This window comes from Pleuronectes platessa, chromosome 3 (genome assembly GCF_947347685.1).
Source record: "Pleuronectes platessa chromosome 3, fPlePla1.1, whole genome shotgun sequence".
NCBI classification, from domain to species: Eukaryota; Metazoa; Chordata; class Actinopteri; order Pleuronectiformes; family Pleuronectidae; genus Pleuronectes; species Pleuronectes platessa.
Window position 1 is genome coordinate 16,268,848 of NC_070628.1, and position 27,865 is coordinate 16,296,712.

Sequence of the window (27,865 nt, forward strand, 5' to 3'; positions counted from 1 at the left end):
CTCGCGGTGCTTCAGCCTCCGGTGTGACCGGCACAAAGTTTTAACATGGGAGTGGATGGGAGCCAGCTGTTATTTAAGGCTTGGCGCTGCGCTGAAGGGTCCGGTGTGAACCCGGCGTTAGTAAATAACTCACAATGCGTTGCTTAGCATACATCACATACTACGTTGCTCTGATTGGTTGTAGGTCTATCCAATTGAGCGAAGAGGAATTTTACTTCCTGGTCAGTTGAAACACGCCCCATAATCACAGCCCAATGGAGCGGTCTCAGACTCACATTCTGACTAGAATTGTGAGTCTGACAACGTCAGGCTAGCAATTACCACCAAGGCCCGACAGTCCCATGATGAAACCACATTTACAGTCACTACATTTGGTGACATTAAGATCCCATAATTATTAAATCTGTACTATTAATAATATGTGAAAATGTAAAAAAAAAACTAAAGGGGTTAAAGAAAGTGGGAAAAAAATCTGCCCTCCGTGGACCTGTGACAAACTTGAATGGGTTCTTTCTTGGCCCCTGTCCCATCTCCACCCAGTTTCCTTAGAAATGCGTGTGGCAGCTTCTGCTTAATCTTTCTGACAGCCAAACAAACAGAGAGGGGTGAAAACATGACCTCCCTGGTGGAGGAAACACACTGCAGCTGAAATTTGATTCTTTGTTGCTAATCGAATGATTAATGTGTGGATAGATAAGTAAATAATACAATTAATAACAACTTTTTGTTACGATTCATCGGCTGTTTTTTTCTCTACTCAAAAGTCTCAGGACAGATTAAAGTGTATTTCCTTTTAGCTCTAGACAGTTTTAGCCGAGAAAAACGCCTCAAGCTGATTTCCATCACTCCCTCTCCTCTTTTCTCTCTGTTTTGCTTCATTGTGACTAACCGCTATGTTTTTTCTTCTTCTTTTTGACCCGTCTTGTGGAATCTGCTGCATCACTGAAGACAAACAGTTTCAGTTTGAGAGGCAACAATCACCTCCCTCCTCTCCTTCCCTCTCCTCTCTCTCTCTCTCTCCTCTCTCTCTCCAGAGCCCACACAGCCTCTGGCCCTCGTCCACACATCACCAGCAGACAGAGGGAGGCGGGGCTCCATATGCAAATATAGCCTGAGTGGGCGGTGAAGCCAGTGCAGCAATGTGAGGACTCTTAGCGAGCCCCGCCCACAGAAGCCAGTTGCCAGGCAACCGCAGGCAAAGGGTGAGCGAGGGAGAAGGAGGGGGGGAGGCGGTGCCATGAATTCAACAACTGTTGCCTGATCTGAGCTCTCCCCTCTCAGTGTGTGAACGAGTCAGCCGGCGAAGCAGTGCAGCCAGAGAGGGACAGTGTGTGAGGGTGCAGAGTCTGTGCTTGTGTGTTTGTGTCTGTGTGTGTGCGTGTGTGTGTGCACGTGTATGCATGTGTGTGTATGTATGTGTCTGTGAAACAGTGAGAGAGGAAGTGCAGGTGAAGCCAGGCAGTGTTTTGAAGTGGATGGTACATTGCACTCCTCTCTCTGCCTCTCGCTGGACTATTCCACCATCAAGGACTCACCCCTCGGACTATCCGGACGCTTCCTCCTCCTCTCGGGAACACCTGTGTGCATGTGTGTGTGTGCAGAGGAGACAACAGACTTGGGCCTGCTGAGGGTCTCTGGCTGGGGGAGAAGGGGGGACTGCTGCTGACCATGGATTCCCCTCACTAGTAAACGGGGTAAGGAACCAGACTGAAGCCTGCCTGCTGAGTAGGGGGGGGGGGGGGGGGGGTCATGGGACAGATTATTTGACAGACAGACACAGTTTATGTGTTGGGGAGGGGGCTGGCTGTTTCAACATGGGGGGGGGGGGGGGCAGATTCAGTGCAGAGTCCATTGTCCGCTGCCTGTGTGAACACAGTGGACCCAGCCTCCCTGCTTGCGTGTCTGTCTTGCTCAGCTGTTCGTGACTGTGTCATCACTGTCCTGTGTCGCTCTCTTTTCATCCTCCTTCGCTTCAGGTGCATCCTCCCATCATTTCTTTTTCCTCTCATCCGTCTCTCCTTGTTCACTTTCTGTTGCGGTTCAGCGTCTCTCTGAGGGTAATGGGATTGATTGGGAAAAACCAGGTTATAGCTGGAAGGAGGGGGAAAGATCAAAAAGGAGAGGGCAGTCCCAGTAAGGTAGATACAGATTGGACAAGCAAGTGTTGACAGACTGAAAAGAAAAGTAAATGGAGGAGAAATGAGTTTTGCTATCTAACAAGGTTTCGATATTTAAATGTATGATTCAAGTTTCTTATTTACGTAAGAAACTTGAATGTATGTTTGACCATAGTTCAATGTTGAAAATGATGCAGGAGGAAGAATATTAATGGACCATGTTAGATATCATAAGTTATGTTACAGTTAAATAAAATGGTTCTTTCTGAGAGCATCGCCCTTTTAAAAATAGACTTCACTATATTTTAGATTGTAAAATGTCTTTCTGATCTGTAAAGTTATAAAACACATGCAATAGTTAAGTAAAGGATAAATAAACAACACATGTGCAGTTTTTCACCGTATGATCGTGACAAGTCAGTTCATGAAACTAGCCTGTTGACAACAGAACTGTTGCGTGCACTTTTTTACCTTCTAAGATTAATTCACTAGTCCATAAATAGAAACAAAGGCAAGGTGAGTTTTATTTGTATTGTGGGATCCCAGTAGCAACATGTGACGTCAGACTCTCTGGTGGTTTTGAATACTCCTGGTCTGTGACCGGACGTTACATAATGAGATTTACTCTTCTCCTGCTGAGCTGAGATTCTCTGCTTATTGTCCCACACCCGAAACATTCCTATGGACATTTGTTTTCCACTGAAGACATTCAATTTATTACATTACATTATATTAAATTAGACTCAACCTTGTCATCAATGCACATGAAATTGCACAGAAAGCGAGTGGGCCACGGAGACAACAACATGCACTGGCATATTATTGTCGTATAATCTTACGTTGTTTTGTTTCTACATCTATTTGATTTAGTTTCCTTAAACAAAACATTCAGCCAAATGTCTTTGACAGGGCACAACCTGTACACCAGGACTAGAATAACTAGATTAACATGCGGCACTGAGCTGTACTGGACAAATGGAGGATAATCTGCAGCAGTCAAAACAGTCACTCCTTATTGACACAGAGAGGAAGAATCATTTCCAAAGAAGGACAAAAATATCTTCACACAAAACATTATAAACTTCTGAGTCACTGAGTTCCGTGTTGTGTTGTAGTTGTTTTTAAGCCAAACATCTACACAAGCGGTTTTAAATTCTTATTTTGCTTTCAGAAGATGTTCTAATGGGCTAAAGAGACATTTGAATAACAACATTCACACGCAACAAATGAGGAGCGGCGGCTCGACCACCTGCTGAGGGTCGGCCACCAACGACTCACTGAAGGGCCCTCGTTCAATAGGCAGCGGCAACAGGCTCAACAAACAGAAAGACAATGCACTTTGCACAAAGCACGAGGTTCTTTCTTTTCGGCAGACATGACGTTTTTTGGCACAGAGTGGTTGTGGATGCAACACACCTCGGCTGTGAGATGACAAAGTCAAACAATTAATGAAACCATTTAATTTTTGTGCGGCTACAGATTCTGTCAGGTTGTTGTGCGACAGTCCCCCCCTCCAGTGTCGGCTGTAGCACTCAAAACAAAACAAAGTCATGACTTTGGTTTGACTTTTGTGTAAATGCTCACTTCCTCTCAGTGTGTGTAGTTCAAACATACAAAATGGTTGTCGAGCACTTGACAGCTCAGGGGCAAACTGACATTAACTGACTTATAAAACCTACACTCGGGTCGACTTGATGTAACAAATCCTCGTAACTACTCTTCAATATGACACTGATGCTGTTTAAGAACCCGGCAGCACACGCACACAGTGACAGGAGGTCAAGTAAAGCCAGGTCAAATCTATTGCTTATAAATGGCTTCAGAGAGAGAAACATCCAAATATAGGGCACAAGATGAGCACATATTTAAGTTAAATTAAATATTAAAATAAAAGCAAATAAAAAAAAGCTGCTAGCAATTATCCAGCTTACCCCCGCAACCTTAACCAACCTCTTTTATGTTTTTGTCACCAGCGCACTGTCATCTGAGGGGCTCTCTCACCTTGCTGCCTAGCTGAATACAGATCACTTAAAAAGCCAATAGCTGATGCATCACGGTCAATGTTGTTGCACCTCTTTTTCTGTCCACACAGTGTTTTAGCTGCGAGCAACCAAAGGATTTCCATAGGACAGTTAAGACACATGGATGTCTATGTGACTAGACAGCTAACTTGTCCCGTCATGTCCTCGGGGACTGTGTCTTTATTTGTAGATTCACTTCACCCATTAACCTGATTCACACACACAAAAACAAAGGACAAGAGATGTATTTCAGGTTCTTCTTATTTAACAGAACTACTGTGAGTATACACCCACGCACTCACATGCCACTGTTTGCTTAATAAACTCTCACTACCTGGTATTAACCCTTTACTATAAAATTAAAACACCTTTTTGATAAAGTCAGGAATATTTCAAAGAAACTTAAAAACTCTACTGTAGGACTAACATGGTCTAGTTGTAAGGTTAATTTCTTTTTGAGGACACTTGCCTGTCATTGTGTAGATTCAGAAACACAGTCACTTACAATGTTTCACCACTTTTGGGTTTCCTGTGTGTATCTGAGCTGTGCCTCATTGAAAATGCCTCCACACAGTGTCTCTGCTGTCCCCTGCCTACATTGTCCTTTGTCCAGTGCAACATTCCTGGTAATCCAAGTAGCTACCTGCTTCCCTTGAGACTGAGATGGAAACAAATAGTGTGTGTGTGTGTGGGATTTATTACCTAAAGACAAAGGGGTAGTGTTTTTATATGTGTGTGGTTGTAAGTGTCGGACCTGATTTAAAAGCTGTAGTTTTGACTTAAAGACGAACAAGCATTGAGGACGAGAGGATATATTAATCACACTGGGGAGTCTCAGGTGTTTTGGTCAGATGCATGTGTTTATGTGCTTGTGTGTGTGTGTGTGTGTGTGTGTGCATGTGCGTGTGTATGTGTGTGCCTCATTTATTGAAACCTAAGTTTCTCACAGTGTTGACTTAACATGGTAGTGGAATATGAGTCATTACTTCTCTTTGTGCAATGTGCGCTTGCAGAGGGAGAGTATTGCTTTCCATGGGAGGTGATTAATACAGACACGCAGGCAGATACATGCAGATGGATGTTATTGGTCCCTTGTCAATACAATCCATTTAGGCATGATTATGACCCAACGCAAAATGACTTTTAAATAGTAATAATAGGGATTCAAAAATGATTATTTTCATTTTTGATAAAACTACAGATTGCTACCTCGGCCAAGGAGGTTATGTTTCACCCCTGTCCATTGGTTTGTTGGTTTGTTAATGAATAAAAAACTCCTGAACATATTTATACAAAACATGGATGTATGAAGGATGAATCCAATACGTTTTGGTGCCAATCCCGATCAGGGGGCAGATCCAGGAATGTTTTTGTCACTTTATCTTGTTTGTTTTCCCAGGAAATAATTAATGGATCTTGATGAAAACATCTGCCACATTTAGGGAACTGATATCTATGAATGTTTGAAATGCAGTGCAGTTGAATGACTTAAGGAGACTGCTGGGCCCTGGTGGATGAATGAGCTCTGAGTGTCATTCTAGTTTGATTGTTTGTCAGCAGGATTATGCAAAAACTACTTGATGGATTTCTAGGGAACTTGGTGGAAGGAAACGCTCTATTCTACTTTTATCATGTCAAGGAAATGTCAACCAAATAATGAGTTCAGTTCCTCCAACAAAAATATTGAATTTCATATTATGAACAGTATGACACAGAAGGGCAGAGAATATCCAAATTTGAAAAATCTATAACAAGCAAATATTTATCATTATTTGTTTGGGAAATTACTGATTGTTGAATAATCAATGAATTAACAAACAATATGAGCTTTTGTTATCAATGGGTAGTAGTGTATTATTTCCTTTGGCTGTCTGACTCTTGTCTTTCCCCACCGGTGAAATCTGAAGAGAGGTGCTGAAAATGCTGAAAATGAAAGCAGGAGGATTAGACGATCCACTTTTTAGGTGAATATTTTTGCAGCAGCAGCACTTGAGGAGATCAGAGCTCGGAAAGGATAAAGAGAAACAGAGAGGATGCAATGAACAAAGAGAGAGAGAGAGAGATGCAGGAAAAGCCTCTGCAGAGAAACGCCTTGTGTCACTGGAGCTCAGTCTGATAAACACAAGCAGAGAGACTCCGCTGCTCTATGTTCTCTCTCTGCTGCCTTTCCCTCTCTCTCTCTCTCTCTCTTATTCCTTAATCCCTCTTTCTATCTCTCTCCTTTTCAATTCCTCTTGCGCTCCTCTGCTCGTCCTCCAGTCCCTTTACTGCTGACTCACACTCTATCAAAGCTTCGTCAGTGTCATGGATCGATCCAGTCGATCTCACTTCATATCTCCTCCATTCCCACTCCTGCACTGGTCTATCTCTCCATCGCTGTTCTCTCTTTTTGCACAACACTTGTTTTGCTTAATTGTTTAGCAACCCGGTTACTGTCCGACTAGTTCTACAACTAACATGTAACCTGAGAAACACCTTTTTTATCCTTTTAAGCTGTATAACTCCTTCAATCTAGTTTTGCTCCAATGACTCACCGCAGAAGTGCTTGTTCGGATATCCTCAGAGGGCACTCCTAAAGAGAGATCACAACTTAAAGCCTTACAGGACTCTCATAGATCCCCCTTTTTATCAGGTGAAGCTTGTGCAGAATATGTAACTTCAAATATGTCATGAAGATTCTTCACATAAGCTGATCTGCATTACTGCAGAACTCTTACAGCACGATGGACTGCGACCATTGTTCTTGATCATTTAGATCTTTATATGGGAAATTCTACAAAAGCTAAAAACAAGTTAACACATTTATTACAAATGTACACAAGTGAATAAGACACATATGGAAATCTGATATTCATATTATACGAGTTCAAAACCATCCTCTGCCTTTTTCGATACATGGGGAATCAATAAGGCTTTTAAATGCACCATCATCCACATAATTCACATTGTTCCAGAAAGACAGATGAATGATTTATTCAGCACTATAATAGCATTGGCCCTCGGTACTCAGCACAGACTCAGAGGTGTGAGGGAGGTGGGTGGAGACTGTGGTTGTTGTTGTTGTTGTTGTTGTAGTTGATCCACGGGCCCATCGACACAATGGTTTCAGAGTTAGAAAGCTAGTTCACTTCTTTCTAGGGTAAATCACCATGGTAACCTATGTTAAATAGATCCAAAAACCTGCCATTGGCCCAACTACTGACCAATCAGATCGTTGGGGAAACATGAGTCATTCTACAGGATCCTGAGTGGGGCAAAACAGTTTACTGCAAAGTGACAGATAATGAAGAGCAATATATGTTTTCATTGAGTGTTGTTTCTGTTCCAGAGTTGATGCTGTAGTCTATACTCACTCTGTCACTGCAGCTCACAGCAACATGACAAGACTCTGTGACGTATTAGAGAAAATGTCAGATCAGAGTTGAATATTTTACCATTATTATAAATGAACGTTTCAGTCGGACTGAGCTCATCATACATCAGCTACTTCTCTCATCTTTGCGTTGGCAGCAGAAAGAGATATCACTTACATTTTTTATCTTCATAACGTTTCATAATAATTTGTTTATCATTAGGCAAAAGCACATACTAAATTTAATAAAACTCTTCTACTTGTACTTGAATCAGAGTTTGTTTGCCGATATGCGCAGATTTGAAAACATTTGACTTTACATGCACATTTATTTTCATTATAGAAGTTTGGATTTTTGGTTGTATTTGTTTTGTTTTCATTTGGATTTATTTAGTATAAAGATTGCCTGAATCAAATTCCTTTGTGGTATCGACGCCTCAGGAATCATACACAGTTTTCTTTAGATATACATGTCAGGTGATTGTATTGGTGTCAGAAATGTTTCACATAATAATATCGTTATTGTTATTGTCTCCCAAAGATCCATTTAATTCTAGATTCTATTCGTGCTTGTTTGCCAACTGCTCAACTCAAGTCTTGCTCTAACACAAGTACACACTTGCTTGCTTCATGTGTAACCGGTACTGCAGCTCCAATAACATCATTTGGTTATTACCATTTTCCGAACTGATCTTATAGTGTTGCTCAACTGTAAGATGTCAGAAACCTGTCAGTATTGTCAGTAACCGTGTTGGCAGGATGTGATTGACTGTCAGCGTTCATGTTGCTTAGACTGACTGTTCACTGCTGAAGAGAATGATGTGATTCTCAAGTTCAGCTGAAAGTTAATGACTGGAAAATGAATCCAGTCACTCAGAGTTTCAGTTTCCTCCTGTCTGTTCTATGCCTGATACCTCTCTCTCTCTGTCTCTCTCTGTCTCTCTCTCTCTCTCTCTCTCTCTCTCTCTCTCTCTCTCTCTCTCTCTCTCTCTCTGTCTCTCTTCAGCTGTCCAGAGAGAAGTGTTCCCTGCTCTTTATTTTCTCTCTTTTCCTCTCACATTGTACGTCTCTATCGCTGCTGCAGTGATTGAATAATACATTGTTCCCAGAGAACCTGGCTGTGTTCGTCTCTTTGTCTCACACACAAGTATCAGTGCTACACAACTGTTCCTTTACTGGCAAGATCTGCTCTGACTGCTTTGTGTCTATATACGACACTCTCTGACCTATATTTTACAGGGATAGTTTACAGGGTAATTAACTGCTTTTTCAGCTGCTCGTGACATTTAATACACGACCTGTCATAAAATCTGTCACATTGGGTATTTCAGTGATGATTGAGGAGATGTAGAAGCTCATTTTTACCTGGAAACAGAAAGCAGTCACACATACACACACATTTACATTTTATACTAAAATAACGCACGACCGGGCTCGAGCTGGCCACTAACGCACAGCAAAGGTCTGTTCGCTCAACATGAATTCCTCATCTCTGAAAAAAGAGACTGAGAGTTCTTCATCTTTATCGCTCCATCTTTTCCTTCCCTGACACCGGTTTCACCTGGGAGAGCGGAGAAGAAGAGCAGGGAAGGAATATCTGCATTTAAACTGGGTCAGACCCTGCGGCAACAGACACAGACATCGGAAAGTCTTTCTTTTTAGTTTAACGAGTAAAAAATATGTACATCAACACATGCTGTGCACTTTATTCTTATCTTTTTATCTTTGACCTCTGAGAAAGGTGATCTGAGAACATGGATGTTGATCAAAGCATAAAACAGAGTAGATGTTTATCATCTTGATTTTTAATGTGCAGCCAATATCGCAATAGTTGATATATCATTTATCAAGTGTCTTATATCAATCTATTATTTTAGTCCTTGCCCTAATTTTTTTTGCAAACATTCCTTTAAAGTCACAACTGCTTGCTCCATATACAAACATACTTAGATTATAGGTATTTCTGATCTGAACTTTTGGGAAAATGCTATTAATGTGTAAAAACAAGCCTGCAAAGGAATTATATTATGTTGTAAAATATGTTAAATACCTGATTGAACCTGTTGATAAATAAAATTGTTCCCAGCAAACATGTAAGAACAGCAGTAAGAAATCCTCCTTTGGCCAAAGCAGATTTCAAGGCCCGTCAGGCTTCAGGCCTTTAAAAGCAGATCTCCTCATCCTCGGTTTAAAGCCACTGGCAGGTTGGATGGTGTTTGGCAGCCGAGCTGTTTGTGCTGCAGGGAATCAAGCAACACAAAACACTCTGTAGAGTCATGTTTTGGCAGTTTGAGCCCCCAGGCTGAGCTGGAGCAGGGGGAACAGGGAGAGGCACACTGTAAACACACACACACACTAACACACACACAAACACCTGCTTTTACTTCTATCTCTGTGAGGACACTCAGTGACATGATTAGTTCCCTAACCTTAACCATCACAACTAAATCATATCCTTAAACCCAAGTCTTTGCCCTTCATCGACTCAACAAACATACAAATACAAGTACACACTCCCTGTTGGATGATACTGTTCATCAGTGTCTTTGTCTGAAAAGCTGTGGCAGCTTCAGTGACGGCACATGTTCTCCTGAAACTGCTACTTGACTGCTCGGCATGAATCCTTTCCGTTTCTTTGCATTAGATCTTGAGTCAAAAGACACTGAAACTCATTCACCTGAACACAGGAAAATAAAACTCTTCAATTAATGTGAAAAAAGCAGTCAGCTTGCAACTAGATACAGTCTTTAGTAGCCGTGTTGTATGAACTGCAGGATAATGTTGTTGTTGAATCTTCTGCTTTAACTTTGCTGTCAGAGTGGGCCTGCTCACTGAGAGAGTCTTCCAACTGGCTCGTCAAGCCTTTGTATCTCCACTCCTCAACTCTTAAAAAGAAGACAGGGTCTCCTGTCAGAGCTGTGAGATGAGCTTTGTGGTCAGCCTACGCCACCTTGTCGTTCCGGTTTTTCATGGTGGTGCATGATGGTTCGTTTGTTGATACTCTTCAATTTCTCTTCTTCTGTTAGCTGTGCTTTCCATGGTGTCTTCTCTCAGCTGTGGATGTGAAAGTACTGATTCTGCCAATGAAGTAAATAGTAACAGTCTAAAGCTGTTTTCAGACGTGATGCAAATGTCTGCATAAGACTAACCCAGCGGGAGATTTTTCAGGGTCAGACATGTTGACAACATTCAGGTCGAGGGGATGCGTCTGGAAAGAACGTGCAGTGCATGATTTTATTTTTCAGCACAGTGGCATTGAACATTATTGTCATCTTTACAGGAGTCTCCTACGTGTTTAACTCCTCTTTTTCCTCCCGAGATATTTGTATCCTTTCTGTTTTAATTCAGTCCTGCTGTTTTCTCACATGGGCTCACTCTGACATTTTACCAGGTGGCCTGCAGGAAAAGTTCTGGAAAATCTCTGGAGCTACTGACTCAGACATTTGAATGGCTGAAGCCGGTTTAACAAAGTCCATACATGTGGGACTGACTGTGTATTGCATGAGTAGGATTTACTATGTTAGTGAGGACTTCATATGAAAAGCTTCATAATGAGCGCAACAGGTGTCAAGTTGCCCAGTGTGTTGGTTTGCCCAGTTTTTGAATTGTTGTAGGGGAGTGTAGTGGGGGGGTGCTGCCTATTTTCTTGCCGCACACTGGGATCCTTATTCATCTGCAGGGATATAAGGAGACTGGTCTGAGGAATGCTAAAGAGACCTTTATCCTTCATTTTCTTTCTCTCACAGACTCAGCCTCCGACCCCATGTTGCCTGTTTGCACAAGTGCAGTCTCAGTTAATGTGCTGAATGGATCTTTTTTTATTTTTAAAGCAGGTACTGTGTGTATGTTGCTGTCATTTCTCCATTGTTAACAGAAATACACAGCACAACACATACAGTACAAGTAGTCTTGTGTTAGAAAGAACTGAGTATCCATTGTTCAGCCAAGAAATCTACATCAAAAAGGCGTGTGTGTGTAAATGTGTGAGTGTGTATGTGTGTGTGGTATTACTCATGTTGGGGTCCCTATATCGGTTATAGGATAAGTGTCCAGGGAATCAATGTAGGCCTAAGTCAGTGTATTGTCCTCTGAAGTCATGGAGACTCGATCGTGTGTATCGGTCCTCAAGCTTCTTTCCCTTGTTCCTCACAGCTCTCAGACTCTCCTCTTTCTTTCTGCAGTTAATTCACTTTTTTATTCTTTCTTTACTTTTTCCTTATCCTGACTTTTTAGTTCCAATCTTCTTTTTCTACACCTATTCCTCCCTCTCTTCCTACACCCATAGCTTCCTCCATGCCTCTCTCACGCCCTCTCCACCTTTCTGGTACTCACTCTTCACCCCACATCTCTCCGGCTCGTCTCAGGGATTTTGTCTTCACCTGCTCCCCCTCCTTCACTCTGCTCTGCGTTTCAGCTGTTCGGTCATGCTGAGATAAGTCCTTGTTCTCCGTTGCGTTAGACTAGATTTGAGCCGCTAAAGAGCTGAACTAGATGGAGCGGGACCTGTGACCTTTGACCGAGGCCACCCTTTCACCCCTGTCACCCTCCAGACCCCCACTGTCAACCTTAGACCATTCCCACAATGACAGGGATTTACTAAATGGTAAATCCTCCCTAGAACTATATCCACAAGTTTCCACAACTGGACCAACCTTGATTTGTGAACACCTCTCTCAAACATAAAACACAGTATAGAGTTCTTAATTCCAAAGGACCTTCAATGTCTTAAATGATCAATTCACTGCATATAAAAGAATGCAATGTGTTATATTTAACCATTAGAATATTTGGGATCGTTTTCTTTGGTTTTCTTTCCCTTTTCTTATTTTCTTCTTCTTTATTTACACATTCACAGTATTTCTTAGCACGCCATGTGTGTGTTGTTATCTTCAGGATGAGTTTAATTCCTATAGGGAGAGGCGGTGGACTAGTGGCAGAAACTTGGACTATGGGCAGAAAAGGTCTCTGGTTCGACTCCACGGAGAAACAACAAAAAGACGAGCCTGGATTGATCTGTCCAAAAATCCAAGAGGATTCTCCCTACCCTGTCTAGTGCCCCTGAGCAAGGCACCTTACTCCCCCAACATCTGCTCCCGGGCGCCGTACATGGTTGCTCACTGCTCTGTGTGTCCTGCACCAGATGGGTCAAAAGCAGAGGTTAAATTTCCCTACCTGCATGAGTGTGCCTGTGCATGTGTTTGGGACAAATAAATCAACTTAATCTTAATAAGTCACCAAATGTCACACACTCATAGAAAGCAGTTCCCTAGATATGCCAGATCTTTCATCAAGATCCATGAATTATTTCCTGGACAACCAGTGTAAATGTGAACAAAATGCTCTATCTCACAATGTTAAAGAAAAGAAATTCCTTGATCCACCACCTTTCTTCAGAGCCAGCCCACCGTTCCACCAGGTTACTAATTAAATGGGTTCAGTAGTTTTTGTGTAGAAACTTACACTTAAAACACAATAAAACATCACCTCCTTGGCAGAGGTAATTATTTAGAATATTTCCTTTATTACAAAGTTCACAGATATTTCAGTGACACTGAGTTGGCTGTTTAGTTAGTGGGAAATAATTTGGCTTATCGGTACCATGCTCCTCTGGCCCCCATGTGCTTGATTCCTTTACATTTTGTGAACCCTACCCTATTAAAACCCTGACTGTGACAGCCACTGGCAGCTCCTGTCAGCAATGTCACGCTGGATTTAAATACAGCAATGAGAAAACATCTAATAATGAGGACTGGAAGAAAAGATCTGAAGTTATAAGGAGTACGTCTTTAATAAAGTGCATCCACAAAGATTTCCCCAGTGATAGAAAACAATATGAACAGAAATAACACAGAAAGATAACAGAAAATGAGGAGGATAATGGCAGTTTCTGAAATAACAAAAATAAACAGTGTTCTTTTTCTTTCTCGCTGATGTCCTCCAGGGTGGCGTGGAGGAGCGGGTGTGTCCGGTCATCATGTGCACGCGAGCCAGTCCTGACCCCGTCCCTGAGTGCCAGCTGTTCCCGGGAGAGGTGGAGGGCCCTGAAGAGGAGGTGGCAGACGACGGCAGGGAGAGGGAATCGGACAGAGACAGCGCTGTGGAGAGCACCCAAGGGTCGGACACCTCAGACGGGCTCATCAGAGCGGGGGACAAGGAAGACGCACTCGGCGATCTCTTTTTCCCGGGGGAGAAGTAAGGACTCCTGTCTGTTTGTTGGTTTGTTTGTGTATTTGTTGTGGATTACGCAAAAACGACTAAACTGATTTCCACCTAACTTGGTGGAGGGATGGGCCCAGAAAGGACCCATTTGACTTTGATGCAGATGCGGATCCAGGATGTTTTTTTTTTTCACATGGCATTTACGTTATCAGACCACTTCCTTTTTTAGTTTCTATTTCTACACTAACAACTAGACAGTCATCCGTGTTTTAACTTCCTCTTTCCTGTCTGTCTCACTGCCTCTAAATTAGACTCCAGTTTGACGGCACTCAATGCTGTTTCATTCTCTCTGAAGGAAACATATATTCTAAAGTTAATGTACAAGTATATTTACTGTGTGGGTTAAAAATGTTGATTCTGTCATCAGATCTTAAGCTCATTCTCTGCTTCTTCCATTACTTATGGAGTGTCTTTCTTCTAATTTGACTCCCACACATGATTATGAATATAACACCAACCTCTCCCTGTTGTTCCTCAGGTGTGGTCAGACCAGCGTGTCAGTGACCTCTGACCTATCGACACGTTCCTCGGCTTCTCTGAACGAGGAGCAGTTTGAGGACTACGGGGAGGGGGAGGAGCCAGACTACGCTCTCAGCAGCCCCTGTCCGGACGACGAGACTCGTACCAACGGATACTCGGACCTCGGTTCATCTGTTCCCTCGAGGTAAGGGAGAGAAAATAAAATGCTCTTTGTGTTCAGGATATTTCAATCAGGAGAGATGGATATTAACTTGATTCATTATTATTATGAACAAGATGAGGAGACTTTGCAGCTTAGACAAACACAGGAAGTAGAACGCCATGGAAGCAGCCTGATGAGTTAGGTGCTTTGGATGTAAAGCCCCCCCCCCCCCTCCAGAGCCTATAGACACTGGTAGAGATGATGAAGAATGCAGTATGACGTTGGGAGGTTTAATGAAGGCTTCTGATTGGACGATTTGATGGGAGATGACCTGGTATCCAGGGTTGAGCTGGTGCAGGAGTAGATGTGGGTCACTCAGGGACGGCGTTACTGAACTAACAGCTGAATGACAGGTGGGAGAGAGAGAACATTTTAAATTTTGAACGCTTACAGGTGATTGGCTCAGGGCGAGTGTGTCTGGTTGGGATTGGATGTAAACATTGGACCTAGGAGACACGTGAGCCAAGTTTTATTAGTAAGGCACTGCAAAAAATCCAGATCGTTATGTTTGGGTTTGACAAAAAAAACAATGCAGAAAGACAGTGAGGTCACGATAATTACCTCATAAATAACCTTCATTAGCCTTAATTAGAATAAATGTGATTATCATGTAGGTTTCTTTATGAATCATATTTGCTTCTGGCACAGTAGCAATCGCCTCCTGCTGGGAACCACAGGGCAGATAATTAAAACATTTCACTTGGCTTCTGTGCTGTAATGTGCTGATGAGGCAAAATGTAAATCACTGCCCAGTATCTGGAGCTCGAACTCTGTTAAATACATTTTTACTTGAGCCTCCACTCAGCAGGCTCGACAGTCTTTACCTGACTCATTATTCTGAGTCCTGACTGTGTAAGTTTGGTTTTGGAGTTCTCTCCCTTGAGGCCACATTAAATATTCATCAAAAAGCCTGCGCTTAATGGGATTAAGTCTCCCGGCTGATAGACCAGCAATACTGCTCCATGCTCCTTCCACGCATACCAAGCAGACAGAAGCCTCCAAATGCAGTCGGCATGGAGATTTTAATTCAAAATGAGGCCCCGGTTTATTAGAAGTTTTAGACATCTCAGCATGGGAAAGAAGTCAAGTTACAGAACAAAGTAGGTTAAAGGTGCACTTGTTAATTTTGATGTAGGGCCACTTAAACCTGAACAAATTCTCCTAAATCACTGGGTGTAAAGGTTTGAAACTCAACTGTGCTGACTAATATGGGATGCATAGAAAACCTTGATGGTTATAATGAAGTATTTTGTTGGCTCTTAGGATCATCGTCTTAATGGAGATCTTTGCGACATATTTTAACACAATAAAAAAAGTCAGATTTCTGGATTCAAATATTCCCTCCAAAAAAGTGCTAACAGTGACTTCTCATGTAGAAAATAATTTGACTGGACACAGTCTCTCGCTCTCTCTCTCTCTCTCTCTCTCTCTCTCTCTCTCTCTCTCTCTCTCTCTCTCTCTCTCTCTCTCTCTCTCTCTCTTGCTCTCTCACACGCACACACACACACACACACACTGACATTGGACACTGTCTAAACTCGTGTTTACTTGCATATAGAGCAAGGAAGCATGATCCAGTCAGAACTTATCACAGAAGACACGTTCTGGATGCATGTTAAAGACAGGTGTGAACACACATACTTAACACAGTCCACTTGTGATCGGATCTCTCAGGACATATGTTAATATCGGTTCTGAATGGGGCCCTTGTCTCTCTTTCTCTCTTTTTTAGTCTCATTTTTTTGGGGTTTCTTAGTGGCTAGCTGGATCCGTTTTTAAAGGTCTCTTGGCAGCGGCTACTTGGTTTCATACACTCAAATGGAGACTCAATGCTCTCACATGCACATGAAATCCAAGTCGGTTCACTTTAAATTGACTCCAGAGTGTTTTCATTGGCACATAAAAAATTGCGTGTGTGTGTCTTTGTGTGTTTACAGTGCAGGACAGACTCCTCGTAAGGTGCGTCAGCATTACCCCGGCGAACTGATGGATGTCTTTTGCTCTCAGTGCAGCAAAAAGGTCAACCTCCTAAATGACCTGGAGGCTCGCCTGAAGAACCTCAAGACTAACAGGTAGAAACACACAAGCATACACACAGAGCCACACACGACACTATTACACATGACAAACACCTACCAAATACCGGTGGTTGGTGCAGTGGTTGCTACAAAAATAATATTTTTGTGCAGTGTAATGCGTTTCCCTGCTCTCAAACCTTTCCTGCTAACCTCCATACGTTCAAATCCAATAGCCACCATATATGTGCTGACTGCGCTTTGTCCTTTCAGTTTAATTTAAATAATTGATCATAATTCCACTTACTTAAAAATTCTGTCGCAGCGGCACAATAACCGATTACACAAAGAAAAGCATCTCATTTAAAACAGGTAGAGCGACATATCTCGGTGAAGACTCTGCGTTTATTATTCTGGCAGGTTGTCCGTACCCACACATGAAAAGAGACTGAGGCTGACCTAAGGACCTTTTCATTTAGTATCATTTAATAGGCAAGATGTGATATAATTACAAGGGTGTTTAAAGCGTTCCTCCAGCTGCTTCATGCACAAACAAATTATCATTCACATGCACACACGCACAATCACACACAGACAAACACTAATTGATAGTTACATAAGGATGTCACTCCCCTGCTTACCTCATCAGCCACTGTAATGTGGGAGCCTATTATTGGAACCATAATCCTTAGTGACCATTAATAGCTGTGAGGTGTACCTGCAAACACATGTGCTATCATCAATAAAGTTGATGAGAACAGTGTGTACTGTTTAGTTACTCTGCTGCTGACTCTGCAGGGTTTGTCTCCCTATAGAGAGACAGATCTATAATCCAGCATGTCTCTCTCTATTAGACCTGTGCTTTCCCCTTATGAATAATGAAGCAGATATGAGTATAGAGACAGAGTCAGAGTGGAAAAAGCAAGAATAGGAGAGTGAGATGTATATCGATCGCAGAAATGACTTTGTGAGCTCGTAGAAAGCGGATCTGAAAAGGATGATGATGGGATTTTATTTTATTTTTAAAGAAGGAGGATATACTCGAACGTGTATGAACATAGGGCTGTGCAATAAAACAATGATAATATTTTTCGCGATACATCTTTCCTCAATAGCATTATATATTCTTTATAAATTAAATTTGCCAATGTTCATGTATAGATATATAGAAAGACGATGTTAGGTGTCGTCCTTAACATAATTTGCATGACCCTTCACTACATTTGCTCTTTCTTGTTATTCCAATGTGAAACGCCGATGATCTGAACATTAGACTAACAGAGTCTGTGAGTTTTTGCTCAGCAGACATAAGTGAAATTCTATTTGTATTGACATATCCTTTGATGTTTCTTTCTTTCTCTCTTTCCACTCTATCTGTCATAGTGAACAGACAAAATCTGAATTGCCATCATCAATTATTGTTCCAGCGCATTGTTGCGTCCAGACGTATCCATGGCGATTCACTCTAACAAACTGTCTGTGTTTTGCTTTCTGTCTTTGTAGCCCCAACAGGAAAATCTCCAGCACGGCGTTTGGAAGGTAGGTTACCTGTGTGTGTGTGTTTGTGTGTGTGAAAAGGTCACTCCCTTGTTCTCTGTGTTTATGCATTAGAGAGCCTGAGATGCACGTGTTTGCTTTATTTGTTGACACACTCACAGATGAAGATAGAGCGAGATTAGTAATCCATGCTTCCTTATCACTCTGCAGCCCGACCATTGAGCTTTAACAGCTAGTTAATTACTAACTAGTTATCCAGAGATAAAACATAATGTCTGGATGAGATTTATCAGATCTATAAACAGAGACGTGTGTGAAGCACTTTTGGTTTTTCTTCCGGGCTGTAGAGAAAGCAGCGTTTCAGTGACGGCCTCTTCATGGCCGGTTGGTCTGTACTGAGTGAAATGTTTTGTATCCAGGCCTTTTGTCCTATTTCCACCCTCTGTAACTGAATTACAGTGACAGAGTGAAAATGGCCTGTCAGACCTGATCTATGTATTCAATATAAGGTTTGGCTCCCTCTCCTTGTTCCCTCTACTGTCCTCTCCATCCACTTTGATTATGTCTTTCATTTTATTGCTCTCTTTATCTTCTGCTTGTTCTTTCTGTTTCCTCTCCTCTCCGCTCCTCTCCTCTCCTCTCCTCTACTATCCTCTCCTCTCCTCTCTAATCTCAATAATGGAGCAGAGGCTTGTTGTTGATACATTTTTCCATCAGTGAAAGAGGGGTCATATTGGCATGTATGCCCTACTTGACTGAGTCCCATATACACACACACACACACTTGTGTGGGTGTCTCTGTAAGGCTATGTGTACTCGTGTTATATCTGCTTGCACGAGCTCTCCCTCGTGGGACTGTCCTTGTATTCCTATATCATTTATCTTCCAGCAGCCTCTATGCAGGGCAGATTCAGGCTCTCTCTCTCTCTCTCTCTCACACACGCGCACACATATACACACACACACACCAGATATTGCTCACATGGATCTATCCTCAGCTGGTTCTTTCTATCCCTGTGTGTTTGAGCAGGCAGCTTCTCCACAACAGCAACTTAAGCAGCAGCAATGGCAGCACGGAGGACCTGTTCCGAGACAGTATCGACTCCTGTGACATCGACATCAATGAGAAGGTAAGGATATGTGTGTGTGTATGTGTGTGTGTGTGTGTGTGTGTGTGTGTGTGTGTGTGTGTGTGTGTGTGTGTGTGTGTGTGTGTGTGTTTTGCAGGTTTGTCCAGATGCTAGGTTGTGAGCTCTTTTAACCACCAAATAGATGCTCTTTGGGAAGTACTGGCTTTCTGTATTCCTGTGTGGCTATTAAAAAACCATAAAAGAATATACACTGTATATCTCCCCTTCAGTCCTTATTTGCACTGTTAGCGGTGGCTCTAAAATACCAGAGAGTGAAGACGTCTACCACTCGTGGTGGATGTACAGCTTAAGTCAAAAATGCTAATTTATGATCATCCCTGTCAGAATTCCTCTTGTGTCTGCATAAGTCATGATCATTTTGTGTTCAGCTTTCAGTAAATCCTCTCTGTTTCCATCAGGTGACTTCTCTGGAGAAGAAGGTGGCGGAGCTGGAAAATGAGATTCTGATGAACGGCGATGTCAAGTCCAAGCTGAGGCAGGAGAACACACAACTAGTTCACAGGTACAGAAAGCTGTTCTTTCAAAAATGGATGAGATTTTTTTTAGAAAAAGTAAATTGGCTGTGGTGCAAGTTTTTTTCTCCAAATTACTAATCTGGTCGTCAGACATTACGTTTATAACTTAGCATTTCAAAAAGTAACAGTTTTTGTATCATGGTGTCAGGGTTAATGAGCTGGAGGAGCAGCTGAAAGACACAGAGACACGAGCAGATCAAAACCTGATGGAGGGGCTGAGGCGACATCGAGAGGCCTACGGCAAGATGGAGCGAGACAAGAACACACAGACAGAGCTGCTGAACAACCGGTGAGACACATACACACACACGTATACTAATGCACACAAGGTAAAGACTTCTGTTTTTCAGTATGAGCGGATTAGATGAGTCAGTGTTGCTTTTAAATCCCTTGATATGGGGAAACATGCACATTGACGTGTCGGCAAGATAACAGAAAATACTGTGAAACCGTTTGGGTCTTAGATGTTCCTCCTTCACATGAGTCAGCTACTTCTGGAGCCGCAGAACATACTGTGTTTGTTTGGCTGAACCTGTTCTAGGACTGAACTGACTGTGAGGCACTCATTGATATATTAACTTACACTGACACGCTGGATCCTGTGTTTTCAGAGTTAAGCAGCTGGAGGAGGAAAACTGCGAGATGTCTCTTCACATGTGCCGACTCAGGTCACAGACGGAGAAACTGGATGAGGTGAGTCATGTTCACTCGTCCATGTATATTTGTTCCTTTTAATCCTGTTTGACTTTTCGTTACTCTGCTTTTTCCACCTGTGTTTTTAAACAACACCTCTTCTCTTCTGGTTTTTCTTCTCTACTTTATGATAAAGGTTTTTGTGTTTTTAAATGTCATCGTAGTTAAAAAGCCCAAAGTCTGCGATAAAGTCACAAACAATACTGCTCGTCAAGGCCCGGATATAACTTCTCAGTCGTCCGGCCGGTGCTACCGCGACATAATTATGACATGTGACTCATTATTTGCATAATACATGCCTAGTGGCTAATCTGGCACAGCCCTTGAAGCACCCAGGTGAAGCAAGAGCAGAAAAACAAAAACAAAAAGTTGACCAATCCCAACAGAGCGGGCCAGCTGGCCAATCAGAGCAGACTGGGCTTTATAAGGAGGGGGCCTTAAAGAGACAGAGTTTCCTGAAAGGCAGAGCATGTCAACATTTTCAAGTAATAACCCAAATACAAAAGATTTAACCTGAATATGAGCATATTATGTTTCCTTTAATACATCCAGCTGATGCTTTAAGCAGAGCAACTTGTGAGGAACTGTCATTTTAGTGACAGGATGAGGTGGGAGAACAGCTGCATATTGAACCACACCTTTATTTTGAGGGTAAATGAAAAACACTAAACCGGATACCTGTCAGTCATGCATGTGGTTGAATGTGCAGCCAAAAGTGTCAAGGAAACAAAACTCTTTGTATTGAAACTATTCTTAAATTCATGCAATCTTAAACCAGACCTGTGTGTTTGTCCATTGTCAGGAGAAGCAAAGAATGACGGACAAGTTGGAGGACACCAGTCTGCGCCTGAGGGACGAGATGGACCTCTACAGGAAGATGATGGACAAACTGAAACAGAACAGACTCCAGTTCCAGAAAGAGAAGGACGCCATGCAGGAGGTGGGCGGGTTGTTCTTTGCAATCACACACAGACACGCTAATAAGAATGGTTCTACTGCTTGCACCCTTTCCCTACTCTCCCTCGCTCACTCTCTCACTGCAGTTATGTCACCTCATACACCTACACTTGGAAAAAAGCTGCATAGACATTATATAACGTTGTCCCTCGGCCCTTTATCTTTTCAGCTGATAGAGGACCTGCGTCGAGAGCTGGAGCATTTGCAGCTGTTCAAGCTGGAGACGGAGAGGCCTGGCCGCGGCCGCACCTCCTCCACGAGTCTGGCCGACTTCAACTGCAGGACCAGGGAGGTGGAGCTGGAACACGAGGTCAAGAGACTCAAGCAGGTACTGATGAAGGTCTTTCTCTGCAAAAACTTTACTGTGTACGAGTTGTAGCTCTTGGTTTTTTTCGGGGATGTCTGCGTAGTGAGGAAGCTTTAAGATGCTGAGATGATCATAAAACACCTTCATTTAGATTCAGAACCCTGAACCCTGTACTGCTGAGCTGTTATTGAAAGATCGGGCCTGTTTAAGGTTGCACTGAAAAGTTGCACAAAGTGTCTCTAAGTGAGTTACCTTAATACGTCACAGATTTAATACAGTAGAAAATGGAAGGTGTTTAATGTCACACATGGTACTATTTATTTTAAACATGGAATAAATGTGTCTACTTGTTTTCCTACCCTTGATTTTTAAAGTGTGTCTTAATGTACTCGGTGGCTTGTCTGTGACTTCAGCCAGTCTTTCCAGGATTGTGAAATATTTTAATATAATAATACTGAATTATTTTTGACAAAGAAATGCTTTACACACAGAGACAAAATTATAAATTTTAGTTTTTAATGCCATTCATAAATGTATTTCTGTAAAATGGCACAGTTGCTGTACATAAACAGTACATCACTCTTATATTACAACCAGTTCTGTAGCTCTTGGAGGAAATACATGCAGTTGATGCAGCTCATAGATTCATACTCAAGTTACATTTATCCCCGCAGAGCTCGGTGCACTTAACCAGGCTCTCACAGTGGTTTCCATTTAACATGATGTGTTACTGAGCATCACATCCTGCAACGCCCACATTCAGTGAACAATGATGATGTGTATTTTTGCCACGGCAGGCGATTATCATTCACCAGCATTCAGGTATGTGTGACCGTGCCGATAGTTTGGACAGGTGGTTGGTCAAGATCATGTAGGCTCTTCTCATTCCCTTAAGGTCCCTTTAAAAGCAGCACTATCCTCAGCATAGTGTGCTAATAGTGATGTAACAGAGAGTCCAGTGGACCTTAACCCAGCTCAGTGTGGCAATACTGTCCAACATATTGATTCTCTGTTCTTTGGTTTCACTTTTCCCAAAGTACATTTGCCTCTAGGTTTCTGCCAACCAAAGTTAGAGACTAAGATATCAGGTTCCTGCTTCCGGTCTCAGTGCGCAGACCTGATGCAAAGTAAACATGAGAGATAAGGGAGCAGGTGAGAGTGTTAATCAAATGTCATCTGATAAGACTCATAAAAGAAGTTTTCTGGAAGCTGACATGTCCTCCTGTGGAGTGGAAATTGTGCTTCCACTGACTTTAGCCAAAAGTAATTATCAAAGGGAGAAGTTGCCACCTGGCCTTGAGGTAACTGTGAAGTGATGCACAGCCAGTCAGAGAGGATTGCTGATTCATACAGTGTGTGCATTTGAACAGAGACTGATATAGGATGATGTAAGATGTTCTCCTGTAGCCTCGAGCCAATCCCGTCCCACTGAAGTGCAGACGAGGAAGAAGAGATCATATCTTTATTACCAGCTGCAGTCTGCAGATACTCTTTTTCATGTCTTTCTTTATATCACCTATTTCTGGCAGTTTTAGCTGGGTAAAAAAAAGGGAAGCGGTGTGTAGGTCACTGCTTTGATTTGACAGTTGCTGCCCTGCAAGATCTATGAGAAGGATTATGTCACTTTCTGGGACCCTGTTCAGACCTGGTATTACCATCTGTCCTGAGTGAGTTGATCAAAAGTGGTCAGCGCCGAGGTCAGATCTGAACTCACCCAAATGCATCCTGAGATCCAATCACTAAATCACATTCGCCGTTGGTCCTGGATGCATGCACAATATATTTAATGTATCTGTGGTCACAATATCAGCACACACACACACACAGTGACATCAGATGCATCTGTAAAAACAACACAAATGACGTACATGTATATTTATGTGTAGGGCGGTAAAGTGTTCCCAGGGGAAACATTCTGGATGCATTTCAGTACGAGGTGTGATCGGACGTACTTACAGCTGTCAACTTGTCATTAGGTCTCAGGATGGAGGTTAGCACCAGATGTGATCAGGGTCACTCTTGCTTGTGCGCCTTTGTAAATGTCTGTATATGTGTGTCCAGCCTTTTGCGTCCCAGGACTTTTCTCCCTCTGACTTCCAGCACCTGGTGTTGTCTGGGGCCTGGTTCCATCCTGGCCTGATGGTAAAATTGCTTCTATGACATCTGACCTCCCGATTAACCACTAATCACATTGGAGTAGAGTGAATTTGCCCCGGCTGAATTGGGGTCAGTGTTGCAAACCCCCTTTTCCCAACTGATGGTTCAAAATAGAACGAGGGTATAAAGCAAACTGACCTCTTGTCAGCGCTCGCGGGCAACCTCCTCATGGAGCTTTCATAACAAAGCAGGGGAGCAGTTTGTCCTGTAACACGCGTAACCCATTTAATGTCCTGTAGGAGTCGCCGAAATAGATGTGCATTGCTGTGTTTGCTGCTGGCTGAGGTACCACATGCAGTGTTTAGGCGTATGGGCTGAGTGAGGCTTGAGTAGTGGTCATTTAAAAAATATATAAGCAGCTTTAATGTGCTTGTGTTGTCCAGATGCATATCTCATTCTCCCCCTTGTCTCTCTCTCTCTCTCTCTCTCTCTCTCTCTCTCTCTCTCTCTCTCTCTCTCTCTCTCTCTCTCTCTCTCTCTCTCTCTCTCTCTCTCTCTCCCTCCCTCCCTGACTCTGTATGGTAGGAGAACCAGAAGCTGAGGGAGCAGAACGATGATCTGAACGGTCAGATCCTCAGCCTCAGTCTCTATGAAGCAAAGAACCTGTTCGCCACTCAGACCAAGGCCCAGTCTCTGGCTGCAGAGATAGATAATGCATCGAGAGACCAGGTACAAATTGGGAGCAGAATGATTCTACCTACTTTACATTTTGAGAATGCAGTCCAGTTAAACTCAGACAATGAAAATGGTCAACATATATTATTATGAACAATAGACTGGATATAATCATGGATGTTGTGACTGATCCCTAAAAGTGAAGCATCTCAATCTGTGGCTCGATGCAGTATATGTCAGAAATCCCATAACATGTCAAATGATTTTTTTGTAAATTTTACATAGCACTTATCACAATAGTTATCCAGTTTGTTTGTTTTTAATAATTTAATTGATGGTGTAAAAATAGGGGGAAACACTACTGCATACACTCCGGCTCCAGATGCCCAAAATGGCAGTGTTTGAATCTAGAATATTTTGGCTTAATTTCTGGATAGTGGAGGAACATACAGTCTATGATCTGAACTATGTGTCTAAACGAGGTTACAGGATCCTTATATACAGTTGTGAGAGCCTAACTGTATATCTAGCTCCAGTGTTCTGGATATTACACTATTGTAGATTTGAATATGTTGTGCATAATATGCAGGTCATCATCAAGGATATATCACACACATAACTGCTGACCAGTCCCATGGAAATAATCAATAATACAAATGATCTATGCATAAAAAGACCGGCAGAATATATCGGCACAAAGAGAATTTGTTTGTTGCTTTTTATTATAATTTAGTATATTCTTGCATTGGGTCAACAAAGGAGTGGTCGTATAACAATACAATTAACAAGACTGAAGTGTGCTGTGTTAAAAATAACTGAAATGAAAAGATGTTTGACACACTTCTCTGTCCCCAGCTAATGGAAGCCCTGAAGGAGCAGGAGGAAATCAACCTGCGCCTGCGACAGTACATGGACAAAATCATCCTGTCCATCCTGGACCACAACCCCTCCATCCTGGAGATAAAGAACTAGCAGTGACTCAACTGGAGTGAGACTCATCCTGGAACTCGGGAGGACGAGGATCATTCCAGTTGCTGCATCAAGACCTGATTCTGTACAGGAAGCAGAGACAAGGGAAGAGCCAGTCGGAAACCGGGACATATAAATAGACATGCATCGCCCCCTGCTGTTTGTGGCTGGAAGGGGACTTATTCTGCAGCGAAGGCTCAAAGCACTGGTTGCTCACTGACTTTTGATCATTTTGCTGTGACTCTGCAGCTTGAACTTTGTTTCTGTACGTCCTTTGACCTGGAGACAAAACTGGAGATCCTGCTTTGTGCGATCACTGGACATAATGTACTCGGGATTAGAAACTGGAACGATGTATTAAACCTGATGTGGGTTCTACTGTTTCCTGGTGTAGTGTTGGCTGAGGCCGTTTGGTACAGTGTAGAGAGAGACGTTTAGGACGGTACAGTGAGACAGACAAACAAAGTTGACATGTAAGACTGTAAACCTGAGCGAGACAGACATGAAGGCGGGTCAGTCCACTGCTGTCTTCTCTCCCCCTGTCATGTCGGTGGTCTCTGAATGGATGTGATGTGCTCAGACCAGCAGGTGTTGAAAGGAGACTGAGGAAGGAGGCAGAAGTGGTGAGGGAAAGAAATGAAGAATGCCTTGATGTGAAGTTGAAAAAGATGAATTAAGCAACAGCGGGAAGTCGGATGATGATCCACGGATCCTATCACAGGAGGGTTTTTGTCTTTAGTGAAGTCAGCGAAGGTTTATAGAAGGTGACGTTTTTTGGGGGGGGTTTATATTCTTGAGACCATGTCTTCCAGGAACTTGAAACAGCACTTGCAGAGTCAATCAGTCCAGTGGTGAACCTTTTTTCACCAAGAAGTGGCCCTTAGGTTGGATCAGGCGAGTAGCAGAGTGTCACTTTATGAGGCTGCAACCGAGGAGTGTCTTTAAATTGTGTTCTTCCGTGGCTGCTGTGCGCCAGCAAGAGCATGAGCTTGTAAGGATTCTCTCCGTCGATAGCAATAGACCCAATGATGTTGCACAGAAATGTTATGAAATGAATGTATAGGACGTACGGTGGAGTGACGAGTAGCCATTGTGACTTGTTTACTCATCTCTCTCTACTCAGTAAAAATCAACTCAGAAACTGGAGTCCATCTCCTTTTTGGTACAAAAAACTGGATAGGTACAGTTTTTTTATTCCCAACTTTATTCAAGAACGTGGTCTTTAGTTTGACTGCAGGATATTTTGTCCCTTGGACAGATTTCAAGCGCTCACACTGCGTCTGTGCGCACACGAAACGTCTGCTCCATGATTTCTTCTCTGCTCTTGGTTATCCTTTCTTCTATTTTGTGCGATAAGTCTTTCAAATTCCCCAACCAATAGAATGCCCGTTGTAGTGTTAAAAATGAAATTGTCCCGCCCACATCGTGGGTGTGTTAGCTTTACTGCACAAGCAAAATCTGAATGTGACAAAATCTGATTGTGCCACAAATAAATCCTGCTCTCAAACAGAAACACCAAGCTGTCCAATAAAGACGGGGGGGAAATCCCACAGATTAGCAATCTCAATCTCTGAAGCCTACAGGTCTCAGATTGTAGGGAATGGCTCTCTGGTACTCTCTTATACTGTAAATATCATGAATGTACTACTTGATATTTCACTTTGTGTGTGGCCAAAAAAGGCTCTTTGAATTGAAATCTGTTAAACACGGTGTAAGACGTGTACAGTATTCTCTACTGCAATGAGCTCGTTCTTTTAAGATGGGAAATAATTACAATCTGCTGTGTCATGTAATGATTTAAAACTTGAGTTTTGCTTCCTTGCACAAAAAAGACGTTTGTTTCCTTTTGCATGGATCAACTTTTCTTCTGTCTGTGCCTTTTTGAGGACTTTTTTCAGGAAGACGTTGCTATAGATTTCCACAGGTGCGTTTCTATGTCTGTGTCTGACATATTTTCTGGAATTTCTTGAAATGTTGTAATTATATAGTGAAAATTTGTATTCACGTGCCACTCACCACTGTTTTTAAAGATTGACAAAATGAGATTTTATACAGTTTTATCATGAGAGACCTTGCTTTAGGTTGTTCACATTAGAAAAGCACTATAGCACACTGCTTTGTACGGTACGCAATCCAGCTTAGCAAATTGGGAATATTTTATCAATTATATTTTTTAATGCAGTGGGGGACTTTTTGTTTAATGTCTCATTTTCGTGTTAGTCACGATGAATCCATTGCTTTTCAATTTGTTTAAAATTGGCCTTTTCTATGGTTGTAAATCGTCTTCCTAACTTAAGCTAAATGTTGAGCATTATGAGCAATATGAACTTAATTTCCACCAGCTGATTTTTGTCCTGTTTTTGCCTCACAAATATATAGCTGCTTGTGCCAACCTAGGTTTAAACAGAAAAATAAAATACAAAACGGGAAAAAACAGTACATTGATCTTTAATTATTAGGGCTGTCCAATGCAATGTTATCACTAAGTGGCAATAAAAATGGCTTTGGCAGTAATGCTGGCTCATGAAACGTCATCATTTTAAACTGTGTTTTTTGTCCTCATAATAAACAACAATTTCTAAAAGCTGAATCCACTTA

General features: G+C 42.3%; 1 protein-coding gene across 1 annotated transcript; it reads left to right on the top strand.

The window, feature by feature from the left end:
• Window positions 1-1,246: 1,246 nt before the first annotated feature.
• rab11fip4b (RAB11 family interacting protein 4 (class II) b) lies at window positions 1,247-27,857 on the top strand. Its single transcript, XM_053417821.1, has 13 exons — window positions 1,247-1,694; window positions 13,432-13,682; window positions 14,188-14,373; window positions 16,329-16,463; window positions 17,910-17,945; window positions 18,934-19,033; window positions 19,453-19,556; window positions 19,718-19,858; window positions 20,181-20,262; window positions 21,065-21,202; window positions 21,389-21,547; window positions 24,209-24,352; window positions 25,154-27,857. The coding sequence occupies exons 2-13, from the start codon at window positions 13,465-13,467 to the stop codon at window positions 25,268-25,270; spliced, it is 1,560 nt and encodes a 519-aa protein (XP_053273796.1). The 5' UTR covers window positions 1,247-1,694; window positions 13,432-13,464; the 3' UTR covers window positions 25,271-27,857.
• Window positions 27,858-27,865: the final 8 nt, after the last annotated feature.